General features: G+C 38.4%; 1 protein-coding gene across 4 annotated transcripts in view; it reads right to left on the bottom strand.

Moving 5' to 3' along the window:
* The window catches only part of vldlr (very low density lipoprotein receptor), a 232,424-nt gene extending 219,749 nt beyond the window's left edge, over positions 1-12,675 (bottom strand). For all 4 annotated transcript variants that reach the window (XM_065290193.2, XM_065290194.2, XM_065290195.2 and 1 more), the window contains exon 1: positions 12,331-12,675. In XM_065290193.2, the coding sequence (XP_065146265.1) occupies positions 12,331-12,383 (53 nt within the window). In that variant the 5' untranslated portion in view covers positions 12,384-12,675. The remainder of the gene's footprint in view (positions 1-12,330) is intronic.
* Between the last annotated feature and the right edge of the window lie 4,618 nt (positions 12,676-17,293).

Below are 17,293 nucleotides of genomic sequence, written 5' to 3'. Positions count from 1 at the left end.
CCCAGTGCTGTCCAGACCAAAAAAATGTCACTAGTTTCCTTTGAATTTCTTGAATTAGTCCAGCAGGTGGCTGTAGCACAATAAATCTGTGCCACAAAGCAGAAGCAACCAAATTGTTAGCAACTAAAACTCTCCCCCTATAAGACATCTGTGGCAACAGCCATCGCCACTTTGACAGTCTGGTGCACACTCTCTCCAATACCCCTTCCCAATTCTTTTTCTGATATTCCTCAGATCCCAAAAATACACCCAATATTTTTAGTCCACTTGTGTTCCATACTAAGTTACTGGGTAGTTTTGGGAACCTTTTTACATCTCTTTTACCTGCCCAAAAGCCTTCAGTCTTTTCCCAGTTTACTTTGGCTGATGATGCCTTTTCATACATGTCAATTATCTCAGTTAAAACATTGATATCATTCTGGTCATTTACAAACACTGTGACATCATCAGCATATGCAGTAACCGTAATTCTTAAATGCTGAGACATAGTAGGTAATGATAGGCCACTTAAAGCTTTTCGTATGTGAAAAAGAAATGGTTCAATTGCAATGCTGTACAATTGCCCTGATAAGGGACAACCTTGTCTTATACCTCTTAAGACTGAAATAGGCCTACTTAAACCACCACCAAGCTAAACCATACAAGAAGCTCCATTATATAAAAGTTGTATCCATTTTATAAATTTTTTACCAAAACCAAAACCTTCAAGCAAATTAAAGAGGTATTTATGGTCTACACGATCAAAAGCTTTGTCTTGATCTAGTGTTAATATCCCAACCTCATCATTACATGTTTTGCAAATATCCAAGACATCTCTCACCAGGAAAAGATTGTCCATTATTGATCGTTTTGGAATACAGTAGGTTTGGTCTTGATGAATTATCAAATGTAGGTATTTCTTAAGTCTATTAGCAATACATTTTGATAGAAGTTTGTATTCTGTTGTTAATAAGGCGACAGGTCTCCAGTTCTTTAAGAGCGTTAAGTCTCCCTTTTTTGGTAAGAGAGACAATACAGCGCGCTGACATGAAGTTGGTAAAGAACCATCCCTATAACTTTCACAAAAAACTCCAAAGAGGTCCATACCGATGCACTTCCAAAAATGTTTATAAAATTCAGAAGTCAGTCCATCAATGCCAGGGGAACGACCAGATTTTAACTGTCCAACAGCATTACTGAGTTCATGAAAAGAAATGTTGGCTTCCAAGGCAGTCTTTGATTCAGAGTCTATTTTTGGCAGATCCTGACACAACTGTTCAGCACAATCAGAGTTACATTGTTCAGCCTTATATAAACAAGAATAAAAATCAACAGCGTGACGACGCATTTCTATAATATTGTTGGTTATTTTTCAATCAGGAAGCCGCAGACATAGCATTTGTTTGTGCTGTGCCACTGATCTTTCCAGATTAAAAAAGAAAGTACTTGAGGCATCCATATCGGCAACTGATGTAAAACGTGCTCTTACCAGGGCTGCCTTCACCCTTTCATTCAATAAAGAGCTTAACTGCGTCTTTTTCTGCTGCAAATTATTAATCATGGTTGTGTCATTTCTTTGTAACACTGCAGTTTCTATAGAATCAATGTCTTTTTCAAGTCTTTGAACTGTTTCTCTTTCTATGGCAGTAGAGTATGCAGTATATTGTTGACAGTATGTTTTAATATGGATTTTGCCAACTTCCCACCACTGCTTTAAGTTTTCAAAATCTGCCTTTTTTGTTCTCCACTGATTCCAAAAAGTTACAAAATGTTCACAAAAAGATGAATCCTGCACCAACTTAGCATTGAAATGCCAATATGAGGATTTTCTTAAAGACTGTATCATATTAACTGAGATAAACACAAGGTGATGGTCAGAAAATCCCACAGGTGAAATACAACAATCAATAACTCTATTATTAAAAGACTCTGAAACATAAATTCTGTCTAATCGGGCAGCACTAACCTGATTGTCAGACATTTTAACCCAAGTATATTGTCTCTCTACTGGATGTTTAATTCTCCACATGTCCAACAATTCAGCTTCCCTCATTAATTTTGACAAAAGAATAGAAGAAGCGATATGAGGTTCCTCATTTACACGGTCAAAAGTAAACTTTTCCGTGCAATAGGCTTGCCGCGATGGTCGGTGAAACGGTGATAACCGGTGCTTCAGCCTCTCACCGGTTAGATCACTTGCCCACCGCGACACCGTCTTTCACCGTCGTTTTGATATTTTCGTGTAATTGCATCATTTAGTTTCGTTAGAGAGAGCAAACACTTACAACTGAAAGTGTCTGCTGAGTGAATTTAGCGGAGCTGAACGCGCGTCACATCACAGAGAGCAGCAGGTGTCAGATTTCATTTATTCCTGTCAGAGTTTGCGAGGCGAGCTGACTGAACAGACGAAGGCAGAAGCCGCGTGCTTACTCGTTTTTGTCATAATATACATAAATGATGTTTAATATAACCGAGATCGTTTTGTTCTGGTGTTTTTCATCAAGAAAAATAATAAAGCCATCATTCAAGCAGCGCTTTATGGAGAAGTAGCCGGTTGCTCTGCTTGGGACTGAGGGGTTCTGTGAGAATTACATGGGCACATTGACTTAAGCACTTAATTAAACCAGCTGTTGCACTCGCATTGCACACAAATGCATACGCGATTTAACGCAGCGTACGCAAGCACTGCATTTAAACAGTTGCGTAATTCAAAAGTGAAAGTAAAATGTGTACGTCTGCATGCGCATTTATAAGCCCCTCCCACCCGGTGAAACCGGGATCACCGGGTTTGTGACGCGCCGATTAACCGGTGAGAAAATTCTGTCACCGCGGCAACCCTACCGTGCAATTCCAGTCTCCACCAATAATAATATTCCCATCACTAAAATCTTGTTTTAAAACATTATTCAATATATTAAAGAAAAGAATTCTTTCATGTCCCAGATTTGGTGCGTAAACATTTATAAAGTAAAAGATAAGCCCTTCAATATCAACTTTGACAAGAGCAAGACGACCCTTTACAAATTCTTCAGTTTTCAAAATACTAATCTTTTTATCTGACATAAAGAGAAAAGCAATTCCTGCACTCAGATTTGTGCCATGACTAAGGATATGATGACCCTTCCACCACATTCCCCACTCAACTTCATTATCAACATCGCTATGCGTTTCTTGTAACAATATAACAGTTAACTTTTTTTGATGCATTATCTCAGACACCAAGGCTCTTTTGTGCCTATCCCTTCAGTGTTTCCCATACATAGGCTCTACTTGGGCGCTGCGCCCAGGTAAATTGCGACGCGCCCAGGTAAAAAAATCACTTTACGAATTTCCGTATTTTCTTAACTCGACTGGATGACCCGTGTTTTGGAGCAAAAGAGAGAGCGCGAGAGAGAGCGCGCGAGAGAGAGGTGGGGGTCGGGTGACCGTGAAGATGATGCACGCGTCATAAACTCATCATCCAGCGCGGCAAACTGGATCAACTGCAGCAGCACATACGGAGCAGCCAGGGAACACACTGCGACCAAAATGGTCGCATATGCTTATGTCTATACGTGTTTATAGCATCTAAGTTGGCTTCTTTTTGCGTGCAAGCACGTTGTGTCTCTCCGGTTGAGTGTCCGTTCACGTGCTCTCTGTTTCTCAATGAATTGGGCGCGACGCGAAGCATCCTCAGTGTCACATTGTATCCTTTCATGTTTCTGAACTTGAGCAGAGTTTTACCATTAGAGGTCTTTCTTCACTGGGGACGCGGGACCCGTACGGTTCCGGGTTTATATTTTAAATGGTCAGATGGGTCCGGGTCGGTCCTAGTTCATTACTTCGGGTCCCAAGTCTGATTAATATTGTGTGTAAAACCCGAATCGATCGGAGAACGGCCGTGAGCGCTACCGCGCTAAAGCTCGAGGGCTGTCTTAGCGTGCCTCCGGTTTCTATGGCGATAGCAACTGGCTCTTGTCACGACCACGCGCCGCTTCATTTTCTTTATCATATTTTTTAATCTTACTATTAATAGACAATATCTTTACTAAAATCTAAACAGTTTGCACAGAGATTGTAGCAAAAAGCAGTGCTAATACTGAATGAGCAAAGCTCTAGCTGACTCAGGATATAAAAAACGCAAAGCTGTAATGTAAAGTCTGTCATCGGGACAGCAAGTAGACTTTTAAATCTGAAATAATTAGTGGATTAAGCTTTTTTTAATCGGCAAAAGAGAAATAGAAAGCAGAAGCAGTAAAAGTGCCTATCTAATATAAATTATTACCATTATAACATCAGTCACATTTATAATCTATAGACCTGCACTGTCTATATAGGCTATAGTATACATGGTATTGTATATAATTGAGTTTGATAAAAGGGGTCATCAAATTGCTTCATATATCAGTGCAAAAACATAAAGTGTTTTCGTGGTGCTTTGACAAACAGTGTCAGCTTTGTTTATGGCAAAAAAAGTTTGGGGTGGTTAGATTAATGAACTATAATGTGAAATTAATATGAATGTTTTATAAATCAAAGTATTGTGTTGTGTTACACATTATTAGTTCTTTGTTACATGTATAGTAGACCATTTTTTGTCGGTGGATAATAATGATCGCCCTTTTCACCAGCTACCACCACAAGTAAATTTCAGATCTGTGGGAAACACTGCTCCATTAATATTTAGTGATCCCACCCTCAATGAATCCATATACAAAAGAAGGAAGGGATAGAGAAAGAACAGAAAAGAGCAGCAAAAAAGGAACACCGCGTGATGCATAGTTAGTAGTTTACAAAAAAGCTTTTAGTTTCCTCTTTTTATCCACTTTTCTGTATTTTCTAATGGAAGTAATATGTTTTTTCAAACGAAATCGCTTCTTTTCACTCAACAGATCATGACTTACATTTTTATAGTAGAAGGCCACAGATCTCTCAAATTTTTCTACATCAGGAAAAAAGTCTTTAATATTAACTTGTCTTCCAAATGTGTCATCAAGAAAGCTATTGATTTCCTCTAATGTATATAAGGAGGAATCTTTATTCATATCCTGAGAAGTGCCTTCAGGTCCACACACAGAGCCTGCTTGTGAATCACAATCAAAATCAATAGAACCATTGTCATCCGATACATCATCCCTTACACTTGTATCATTACTAGAACACAAAGCTTTTTGACTCAACTCCATATGACCAGCTTCCACACCAAAACTAGAACTAGGTCCCGCCTGCATCACATTGTTTTCTTGTGGTTCATCACTTGTGATGTTTTGCTCAACACTACTGATACATTCATCACTTTGACTTTCACTTACATCTCTAACATCGGAAGAAATAACGTTATCAAGTGTTTTTGTAGCGGACGGCGCCGCATCAGTATTACTCACCGGTTTAGATGATGTGGATTCATCTCCCTGAACTGAAACCTCCGACACATTTCCCTCACCTGAGACACCAGGCCTGCTCTCTGCTGCGTGTTCGCGATGTGGGCATGTAAACTTTTTATGGCCAAGGTCACCGCATTCGAAACATCGCAAATGTCCAGTAGACGCATATACCATAAAGGTTCTCCCGTCATGTCGCACGCGAAAAGAAACATCCATCGTATTTTCTGGAGAATCCAGAAACATAAACACTTGTCTCCTGAAAGATTTAACGTGTTTTAATGACGGGTGTTTGCAGCCCAGAGGGATTGTTTTAAAACCACTCGCAAATTTGCCAAAGCGTAACAATTCTCGTTCCAAAGCATCGTCGGGAATAAACAGCGGAACATTTGATACAGTAATTCTTGCAGACGGAGCATACAAAGGGGTAACCTGAACAAGATTTTCATTTATAACTAGGCCAGTTTCGATTACACGATTAACAAGTTTGTGATCCTTTACGAAAATCACTACAGCCTTATTCATGCGGGAAGCGGACACTATGTTTTCATGTCCGACTTCTTCCCCGGTGGAAACAAGCACGTCTTCCACTGAGACGCCGTCTTCAGGTACACACCTGAAACAATTTCGCAAAGATAACGATGGCGTCTCCTCGTGAGACGCCATCTCCCTGCGCAGTCTCTACTAAAGTGCTTAAAGTATAAACTTCCAAACCATGCAAGAAATTAGAAACAGAAAAAATCCAAAAATGTAGAAATATGAGGATATACAGAGCTCAGGTCTCACCCACCACCGCTCTCAAAACACTCCCAGCATGCACTCCGAGAGAGAGAGAGAGAGAGAGAGAGAGAGAGAGAGAGAGAGAGAGAGAGAGAGAGAGAGAGAGAGAGAGAGAGAGAGAGAGAGAGAGAGAGAGAGAGAGAGAGAGAGAGAGAGAGAGAGAGAGAGAGAGAGAGAGGCTTGTCCGGGATAGTGTTGCTTTCGTCAACGAAAAGTATGCCGAAATATAGTCGTCAACGAACCTTTTTCACGTGACGAAAACAAGACGAGACGTAACGAAAATGCTGGTCATGTGACGATGACTATAATAAAATGTATAATGCAATATTGTTGACGAATAAAAACGAGACTAAAAGTGGTTTACAAAATAAAAACTAAGCTAAAATGTCTCTTCATTTTCGTTGACCAAAACGAGACGAGACGAAATGTTATAACGTTATTTCGTCTTTTACCCATCTCAGCATCTCCGCGCCCCCACCACCTGACTGCAGGTGATCACGTGTGTTGTTGGCGCTGCGTAGATAAATCAAAACATGAAAGTACCGCGAGAGTGAGTAGAAAGCATGCGGAGCAGTCTGCTCTCGCGATGCTTTGATATCATACGCCTCCATTTGCACGTTAATGGGCATTTCAAACAGTGTACGCGGCAACCGCGAAACATGCGGAAAGCGGAGAAACGGGGGCGGTTACAGAGGTGAAGCGGAGTTGGTCCACAAGCCTTGCTCGTGCACCTAAGATCCTCTCCCTTTTATGGACACGACTCTTCATGGCAGTCGCTGTTGAAGATAAACACATTTCCACTTAATGCTGCACAAAACACTTCCACTACATGAGAAAAGCTGTAGCCGCACGGCGATTCCGACCGGGAAGATGCAGCATTCTGGCTCCAAATGTAAAAGAAAAGTCCAAAATAAATCCCGTGCATCACTTTCAGGTCAGTTCAACAAGCCTGTTAAAATCTATAGCTTTGATTGCTGACACCACCAGTATAACAATGTACAAATTTATATCATGTAACAGTTGTTTAAATGACATTGTGCTGCATTGCGTTTTGAAACATTGTAAATATATCTATGCTAAAGACATTCGTTGTTTTGTATATGCTTAATAACTACACTTATTTATTATTTAAATAAACAAAACATACTTCGCTGAATACTTGAGTATTAAATCAATCAAACACCTGTACTGTTGAGAACATAACCATACATACCAACTTTGCTTTTCTTAATAGACATCTGCTGTTTTCTTAAAGCTGACTTTTAATTTACTTACAAGAAAAACATTTAGTAATTCTCCAAAATTGCTTGGATTTATACTGACATTTAAGATCAGCGTTGTCACATTAGATTAAGCCAAAGTCCATTAGGTACACTGGTGGTAACGTACAGATGCAGAAATATAAACTATAATAATATATAATTACATATGTATGATTGTAGTTTGTGCTGCTGTCAAAATACAATTATAAATGTTAACAATAGCATATTTCTATTCTCACACATACTATAGTTGTGTGTGACCCATTTGACGTTGTGTGTGTGTGTGTGTGTGTGTGTGTGTGTGTGTGTGTGTGTGTGTGTGTGTGTGTGTGTGTGTGTGTGTGTGTTGCTTAGACTACTTTTGTTTTGATTATGTAGACTTTTATGTAGACTCTTACGAACAGTCAAGTCACTCACTCAGAGGATAGTAAAATAAATATCTATTCAAATCAGAGCATCTTCCATGTCTGGAATGGATGTATTCTTGGGTCTATAAGATAACAATAATATAACTTTTGTTTGAAATGGGTTTGGCTAAAAGAAAATATTGTTTTGTCTATAATACTATTAGGTCATTATACTATATGGGTTAAATAGAATTGGATTACTAAAAAGAGACTAAATACAATTTCACTGACTAAAACTAGACTAAAATGTCATCAGTTTTCGTCGACTAAAACAGTAATGGATAAGTCTGACTAAAATAAGACTAAAATGGCAAGAATTTTAGTCGACTAAAACTTGACTAGACTAAAAAGAGTATGACGTGACTAAAACTAATAAAAACTAAAATGACAGCTTGACACAAAGACTAGACTAAAACTAAAATGAAAACAGGCTGCCAAAAACAACACTAGTCCGGGACAAGTGGATTTTTTTGAAGGACAAGTGTAAGAGAAAATTAGTTGTCCAACTTGACAAGTTAAATTTCAAACAATGTTACTTAACGTTATGTGCCGTTAACAACAGAGCAGAACACGCAGCACAAACACAGAGCGGAAATGTCATGTAATTTTAAGTGTTTGATCACCACATTTGTGACAGAACATTGCAAAAAAATTATTTATTTATATATGGTATATTCTGTTAATGTATACAGTATAGTGTATTCTATGTACAGTACTGTAGTATAATATACTGAGTATATTATACCAGGGCTCTACAGTGCGAGCATTTCACTCGCATTTGCGTCTTAAAAATAGTTATATGCGAACTTGTAAAATAATTTAGGAGCACAGTGTGCAAGTGACGGGCTGTTCTCAATACACTGAACAACAGCGCAATGAAGCGAAGCATAGCATTGATTTTACATGAAAAGCATACAAGAGGATGGGGTCGCAATTACAGTTACGAGTTGATGCTCGTGCATCTGTTTCATCTCATACAGCATGAGATGCAGAGCGCAAGTCACGTGACTTTATATTTGCGCTTTGGTCCGCAACGCGAGCCTCAACGATCGCGCCCACGTCTCAAGATGCTATGACTGACAGTGGTGACTTTAAAAGACGACGGACTATTTGTTTTAAGTTTATTTGTCATTTCCAGCTTACAACAGCACCTTTTCCGACAGTTGTCTGATATGTCGGCTCAATTATGACTTGCTATCCACAATGACGTTAGATGTGTTAATAAAGGAAACGCGTTGAAACGATTTTGTGAACTAGAGATAAAGATCCTGGCTTTTCTCCGAAATTTTAAGCAGACAAAGGCTCAAATATTATGCGAGTCATCGTTCTCACACAAGAATGCAATTAAAACGAGTAACAGTTAATCGTCCATCGCTCACAGCCCAGCACTGTATGTGTATCGCACTGACAAACATACACCTGATTTTACTGCTCTTGTGAAATCTAAAAGTACAATTTCTCTTATTCGAAACTAGCCTACTGTTTGCCAATTATTAAGATGGCCGTTGTAGTTTAAATAGGGGTAGTGAAATAATTAGTTTTGACAAAAACACCATAAAACAATGTTATGTTCCATATTGTAAACTTTTTGTGTTATGTGTAGGCTACTTAAGTGAGTAAATAAGTTAAATTCTCAATAAGTGTGATATGACTCTTATTTACCCCTTTAAATGTAGAATAAAGCTTACTAGGGCATCTTACAATGCACTTATGTTGTTATGCCGTTTTAAAATAGAAGATACAAACATGTCTGTATGTAGAACTTGGACATCTTACAATGCACTAATTTTGAATTGAGCAGTTTAATCAACTTTTTTCACTGTGTTCCTATATTTCTTTGTGTGCTCCTAAATTTTTTCATTTAGGAGCACATGTACTCATTGGGAAAAAGGTTAGCATAGAGCCCAGTATACTACAGTAGGGCTGTAACGAAAAATCGTGTGTCCCATTAAAAAGACCTGTCTAAAATCGATTCTGCATCGCAAGGCTGCGATTGTGTGTTTCATGCACAGCTTGTGCGTGTACTACGGCTCTGTGATCAGAAGGAAGTCCTTATCAATCTAAAATCATTATGAGTTGGAGTCGTTTATAACTTGCATTTAAAAAAGCAACACTCGTTAAACAAAATCATTCAAAATATTCTTTATTATCATGAAAATACCTGAAACAATCTGAAGAACGGCGATATAAATATTCCTGTAGACATTTCCTGGCATAGTGTTTGTAATGCTGCTTCTTCTGTGGCACAAAGGGTGTCTCTGCACGAGAGCGCCCCCTGGCTTTTGGATGTGGCGGCATTTCACCGTAATTCATTCGAATCGATTCATTGAGAAAACGCACATTTGCACGATAAATCGTTACAGCCCTAATATAGTGTAGTATATGTGTACTGTACTATAATATACAGATAAAGAATATCTGCCGATATCTTGTTACTCTCTAATATCTGTATCGGCCCCCAAAAAATGCATATCGGTCGTAAACAGACAGTGTGAACATAGTCTCTCTCACATCAACAGAGTGGTACTAATTAAAACCAATTAATCAGATTCTTGTCATCCAAAATGGCTTTAAGCACTCTTTTACAGGGATTACATTTTAAAGGGATAGTTCGGCCAAAAACGATATTAAACCCATGATTTACTCACCCCCAAGCTGTCAGAGTTGCATATGTCCATCGTTTTTCAGACAAACACATTTTCGGATATTTTAGAAAATATTTTAGATCTTTCTGTTGATTAAATCATGTAATGTTACGGGGTCCAGCAATAGTCCACGACCTTCAAGTCCAAAAAAGTGCGTCCATCCTTCACAAATTACATCCAAACGGCTCGAGGATGATAAACAAAGGTCTTCTGAGGGTAATCCGTGCGGTGTTGTTGTAGAAATATCCATATTTAAAATGTTATTAACGTAATTAACTACCTTCCGGTTTCGCCGCCATCTTAGAGTCATCCGCATTCAGGATGAGCGCTTACGCAGCATACAGCGGTTTCTCTGTTGCTGCTCTGTCCCCCGCCCTCCGAATTTGTCATACGTCACTAAGAAAAGTGCGTACACTACGCTAATACTCTCTCCTGAGTCTAAGATGGCGGCGAAACCGGAAGGTAGTTAATTACGTTAATAACATTTTAAATATGGATATTTCTACAACAACACCGCACGGATTACCCTCAGAAGACCTTTGTTTATCATCCTGGAGCCGTTTGGATTTAATTTGTGAAGGATGGACGCACTTTTTTGGACTTGAAGGTCGTGGACTATTGCTGGACCCCGTAACATTACATTTAATCAACAGAAAGATCTAAAATATTTTCTAAAATATCCGAAAATGTGTTTGTCTGAAAAACGATGGACATATGCAACTCGGACAGCTTGGGGGTGAGTAAATAATGGGTTTAATATCGTTTTTGGCCGAACTATCCCTTTAAGGCATCATGTTCAACAGCACTGTGGTAAAGATAATTAATCTGAAAACTCTGAAACCAGCAAATGTTTAGTTACCCATCCAGAATTTGCACCAACCTAAGAAGTATTAAGGTAGCAGGTTGTGGCCTAGATTATTAAGACAAAAACATTCCTTATTTAAATACGTTCACATATACATACATACATACATACATGCAGACATGCACAGAATTTGAACATAAATCTATATCAACCTCTGAAAAAACGCAACCTAATTCTTCCTGCGTGACTTGTTATTGTGATCTATCTGCTCTTTTCATTTGCACATGCGTAAGACAAACAGCTTTGCCCTTCACTGCTTTTGTAAGACGTAACTGTTAGCTCAGCTAAAAAAAAAAAACGCGCCTCGTGCCCTGATGGTTTACTCACATTTATACGATTTTACAGTGTTAAAAAAAGTAAGTAAAAACGATTCCTTTACGCAAGCCCTGAGTTTATAGCTGCAATCGTGAATAACCGGCCCAAAAGACCTGCGGTTTAAACAGTGGCTGCAAATCGCTTGTACGCGCTTTAACCGGAGTCACCTGTTTATTGTCAATTACCGCAAGCTCATACGCCTAACGTTAGTTCTTAGTCAGAAAAATGCCAACGGATTTATTAAACAAGCATTTAAATAACTAATAGCAAGGCCATGTCTTAATATAAGGCATGTACGTTACATCATAAATGGAAGATCAAATGTAGGCAGGCGTTGACATATGCCAATACGCCTTTAGAATTAGATATAAAAACGAAAATCAGCCTTAAGGTAACATAGCGTTAGGAAATAAAGATTATTTTATTCAAGAAGGATTGCTGCATGCCAACGGCCCTGACGTTACACGTTATCAAAGAGCGACCAATAAACTATTTAATTAAATACGTCTTACACTAAATAAAAATGAAGCAAATATAACCTACACTAAAGCTAATATTTAATTTGTATCATGAATTAATCAGGAAGCTTGATTACGACAAATTTAAATCCCCCTGAGGAAAATATCAATCTACACTTTCGAAGAACGCGGCATTGTTCTGGTTAAATTTACCTGGCAACAATCGTTACCATTACTTAACTAAATACTAAACACTTACCCCGGGAAAATGCACAAAGCTGAAGACATACTACTGGTAGGATGAAAAGCCATAATGTAGACGTGACCATTTCGCGCTGGAGCTGAAAGCCGTTTGGTCTGTCTGTGGCCTCGTTCCTGATATCCCAACCGATACGTCTTTGTGGAATTCGCAGAAAATAATCTAATCGACGGGCGGTTATCTTATTTAGCTAGTCCCACGGTCAGTCTCTACAAGCAACCGAATGGGTCTCACAACAACAATCCATGTCCTAATTTAACGATAGCGTGAACCTGCAACAAATAACAGCGCCTCAGCCGAACACAGGCGTTTTCCCCTTCAACTTGTCATTTACACACTGTTAACCCTTTCTTCACCAAGCCTACGTCAGACACATTGGCGCGTATTATTTTTATTGTCTTATAAAATAATTCTTTAAGTCAATACAATTATTTAGTTGTTTACATTGTTGATTATTACAGGTTAAGGATTGTATTTATTAGAGTAAAGACAAAACATAACTAAATAACCTTGCCACTTCACATGAAAAGGCGTATCTCTTTTACCCTTAAAACAAATATAATTTTTACATATACCACTGAGATGCATTTTCCCAGTTTTTATACAATAATTGTCAATTTGATTTAATTATTGTAATCAAAAATTTTTTTATCGTTTGTATATTTGTACTTTTCCATGAATTGATTTCTGTTTTATGATGTTTTTACTGTTTAAATTTACCAGAAAATATAGGGACTTAAACTTGTCTTAAAGGTGTCTAGAGAAAATTAACCTGAAATATTTCCTGAAATAAACAGTGTACAACGTTTTATATTATATTGGTTAACACGATGAAAATGAGTGAGCCAAAAGATGTCTTTGTTAAAAAAAAAAAAAAAAACATTATAAAGGGCACTGTACAAATGTGATGGTGTTACTAATGACAAATATATTCTGAAGTGTAGAAATAAATTCACCAGTTCATAGAAAAATGCTAGACAATGATCAGAATGTTTAATAAGATTTTTTTGTTAAGATAAAATACTCAGCAATAGTTCTGATAAAAACGATTTGCTATATGTAGTTATTACAATAATATTTAACAATTCAAGTGGTAGCCTAAAAGGAGCCTTTACATGCATTAAATAATTTTGGTTCGAATAAATCATATAACACAATATAAATCCCTTTGAATTTATCTTCACTTTTTTCAAATGACGATGAAACATAGAGCAGAATGCACACTTGTTGTATAAGTTATACTTTTTTACCCCATATAATTACAATTTCAGTTGATTGTCTTTTCCATGACAGGACTGGTTGCTCTTATCTTACGAACTGTAATTATAATGTAGTTCAGTTGTTGGAAAACTAAAAATATTGATAGTAGCATGTAGTAGAAGAAAACAGGTCCAAGATTTAAAGTCGCATCAGTCAACTGGAGTGCCTATGTACTCCACCAGATGGCACTCCCTTCCCAGACATTGATATTAGTGATGGGCAGTTCGGCTCTTTTCATTCGCCTCTTCTGGCTCGGCTCCTTTAGAAGAGCCGGCTCTTACGGCTGTGACTCTGGCTCTTTATTTACTATCACTGCGAGACTTATTTTTTAGCCCAATTGAGTAATTGTGAATGGTTTGTGTGATGGTATGCATTTTTTGCATCAATTGTTTTTATAAAAGCCTTATTTTTATGATTTTTGTTAAAAAAAAAAATTCACAGTTAAATTTTACATTATAATAAAACCTTTGAACGATAAACACAGAACCATAGCAAACAAACCTAATAAATAAAGGCAAAATTAGTCTTTTCTGGGTTTTTTGAAACCCTAGTTAGTGTGTTGCTATAATAGCATAAATAATACCTGTAAAATGATAAAGCTCAAAGTTCACTGCCAGGCGATATATAGAACAAGGAAGACATCAGCCTGTTTTGAGGACGGTGAAAACAGCGCTATACAAATAAGTAAATTGTGTGAAAATTTTCTTTTGTGCCACCATACTTGCTTGTATAACTACTCGTCTTAAATAAGAAAAACGTTGATATGTTTGGACACTTCTAACTTTATCTCTGTTTGGTACCATTAAATGAATGGGGCTAAGCTAAATGCTACCAAAGTGTCGCCGCGCGCCACAGCGCTTACGTGCACGCACTAAGATGATAGAGGTATGTATCAACTCTTCTTAGTTAAGGTAATAACATAGTTTAATATGGAAAAAAGGATAGACTATTCCTTTAAATCCGGTTCTCCGCATCTCTATCGCTTTGTACCTGGCCTGTACCACTACAGTCGTGGCCCAAAGTTTTGAGGATTACATAAATATTAGTTTTCACAAAGTTTGCTGTCAAACTGCTTTCAGTCTTTGTTTCAGTTGTTTCTGTGATGTACTGAATTGTATTACAAGAACTTCATGCGTTTCAAAGGCTTTTATCGACAATTACATGACATTTATGCAGAGTCAGTATTTGCAGTGTTTGCCGTTCTTTTTCAGGACCTCTGCAATTAGACTGGACATGCTCTCAATCAACTTCTGGGCCAAATTCTGACTGATAGCAACCCATTCTTTAATAATCACTTCTTGCAGTTTGTCAGAATTAGTGGGTTTTTGTTTGTCCACCCGCCTCTTGAGGATTGACCACAAGTTCTAAATAGGATTAAGATCTTGGGAGTTTCAAGCCATGGACCCAAAATTTCAACGTTCTGGTCCCAGAGGCACTTAGTTATCACTTTTGCCTTATGGCACGGTGCCCCATTGTGATGGGAAATGCATTGTTATTCACCAAACTGTTGTTGGATTGTTGTAAGAAGTTCCTGTGTGAGGGTGTCATTCTTTATTCATGGCTGTGTTTTTGAGCAGAATTGTGAGTGAGTCCACTCCCTTGGATGAGAAGCAACCGCACTATACTGTTGGCATGACACAGGACTGATGGTAGCGCTCACCTTTTCTTCTCATGACAAGCCTTTTTTCCAGATGCACCTAACAATCGGAAAGGGGCTTCATCGGGAGAATATGACTTTGCCCCAGTCCTCAGCAGTCCATTCACTATACTTTCTGCAGAAGATCAATCTGTCCCTGATGTTTTTTTTTTTGGAGAGAAGTGGCTTCTTTGCTGCCCTTCTTGAAACCAGGCCATCTTCTAAAAGTCGTCGCCTCACTGTGCATGCAGATGTGCTCACACCTGCCTGCTGTTATTCCTGAGCAAGCTCATGCACTGGTGGCAATCCGATCCCGCAGCTGAATCCTCTTTAGGAGATGATCCTGGTGCTTGCTGGACTTTCTTGGAAGCCCTGAAGCCTTCTTTACAAGAATTGAACCTCTTTCCTTGAAGTTCTTGATGATCCTATAAATTGTTGATTTAGGTACAATCTTAGTAGCCACATTATCCTTGCCTGTGAAGCCATTGTTATGCAACGCAATGATGGCTGCACACGCTTCTTTGCAGGTCACCATGGTTAACAATGGAAGAACAATGATTTCAAGCATCACTCTCCTTTTAACATTTCAAGTCTGCCATTCTCAGCCTGACATGATCACCAGCCTTGTGCTCGTCAACATTCTCACCTGAGTTAACAAGACGATTACTGAAATGATCTCGGCAGGTCCTTTAATGACAGCAATGAAATGCAGTGGAAAGGTTTTTTGGGATTAAGTTAATTTTCATGGCAAAGAAGGACTATGCAATTCATCTGGTCACTCATCATAACATTCTGGAGTATATGCAAATTGCTATTATAAAAACTTAAGCAGCAATTTTTCCAATTTTCAATATCTACGTAATTCTCAAAACTTTTGGCCACGGCTGACTTTTTGGAGCGTGGTCTATCCCCTTTCTTCTTTTACATAGTGGTATAATCCTAGTCTGTCTTCCCATTTGATTAGAATTCAATTATAGAGCTCTGTAATTCAGATACATTTCCGGAGGAGCTGCAAAAGTGTGCTTGCTCTGGTGCGGTCACTAATGTGATTAGTGAAATGTAAAATTTTAGAATGCTTTTTTATCTTGTGCATCAATCGCATTTCTTACTGATTGTCTGATAGGATGCATAAATGTGTGTGCGACACGAGGCGCTGCAAGAAACGACAAGTGGATGACATCAGGGTAACGCGAGAGCGATTTGAAATCAGCCTCCTCCGCAAGATTTCTCGCGGTACTCTGATTTCAGTTTCTGCGGCGCTGCGTAAAGTTGAGCACACTTAAAAAACTCGAAGCAGCTGAACTCGACAGAACTGCCCCGCGTATGCCTCTGCCTCGTCCATTAATTGTATATAGCAGGACAACTTATCTCTTACTTCTCAGTGTGAGAAATAGCTACAAGGTGTGGGCGTGTGAACTGACTGAAATGAGCCCAGGTCATTACATTCGGGTCTGAAGCCCCAGCAAAATCGGCTGGCAACGCCTCTGCGTAACAACTGTTTCTCTGAAATTTACGATTAAAAGAAAATATTTCACTCAGTGATTGACAGCATAATGCAATCGATTGTGTTCCCGTTCAACAGTAGCTAAGCATACGATTTAGATAGATTTATCTTCTTATCTGAAGATTATGTGAATGACAGCGCAGTCTTCTGGCAAACTGTGTTTTTAAATGTGTCATAAATTTCTTAAAGTCATGACTGTTTAAATACACTTGGCGTCACATGAATGATTTAAGGTAAAGTGACACTTTTTCGCATCAATTCACAATCATTTAAACCAGTGTTAATTTCGTTGACGAAGACGATGACGAAAAATATTCGTCAACGAACCTTTTTCACGGACGAAAACTAAATAAAAACTAAATAAAATCATATATGATGACGAAGACTGTAACGAAATATAACTGACACTTAAGTCAACGAATAAAAATAAGACGAAAATGTTAGGGAGGGACGAATGGAGAAGAGATCCAATCAGAGCTACTCATTTTGTGGGACAGTTGGGAAGAAATCCAATCAGAGCGAATCTTTGAGGGTAGGTTGATCTACACAGGCAGCAGTCGGAC

Source organism: Paramisgurnus dabryanus, chromosome 10 (assembly GCF_030506205.2).
Source record: "Paramisgurnus dabryanus chromosome 10, PD_genome_1.1, whole genome shotgun sequence".
NCBI lineage: Eukaryota > Metazoa > Chordata > Actinopteri > Cypriniformes > Cobitidae > Paramisgurnus > Paramisgurnus dabryanus.
This window is presented reverse-complemented; position numbering and strand designations above follow the sequence as displayed.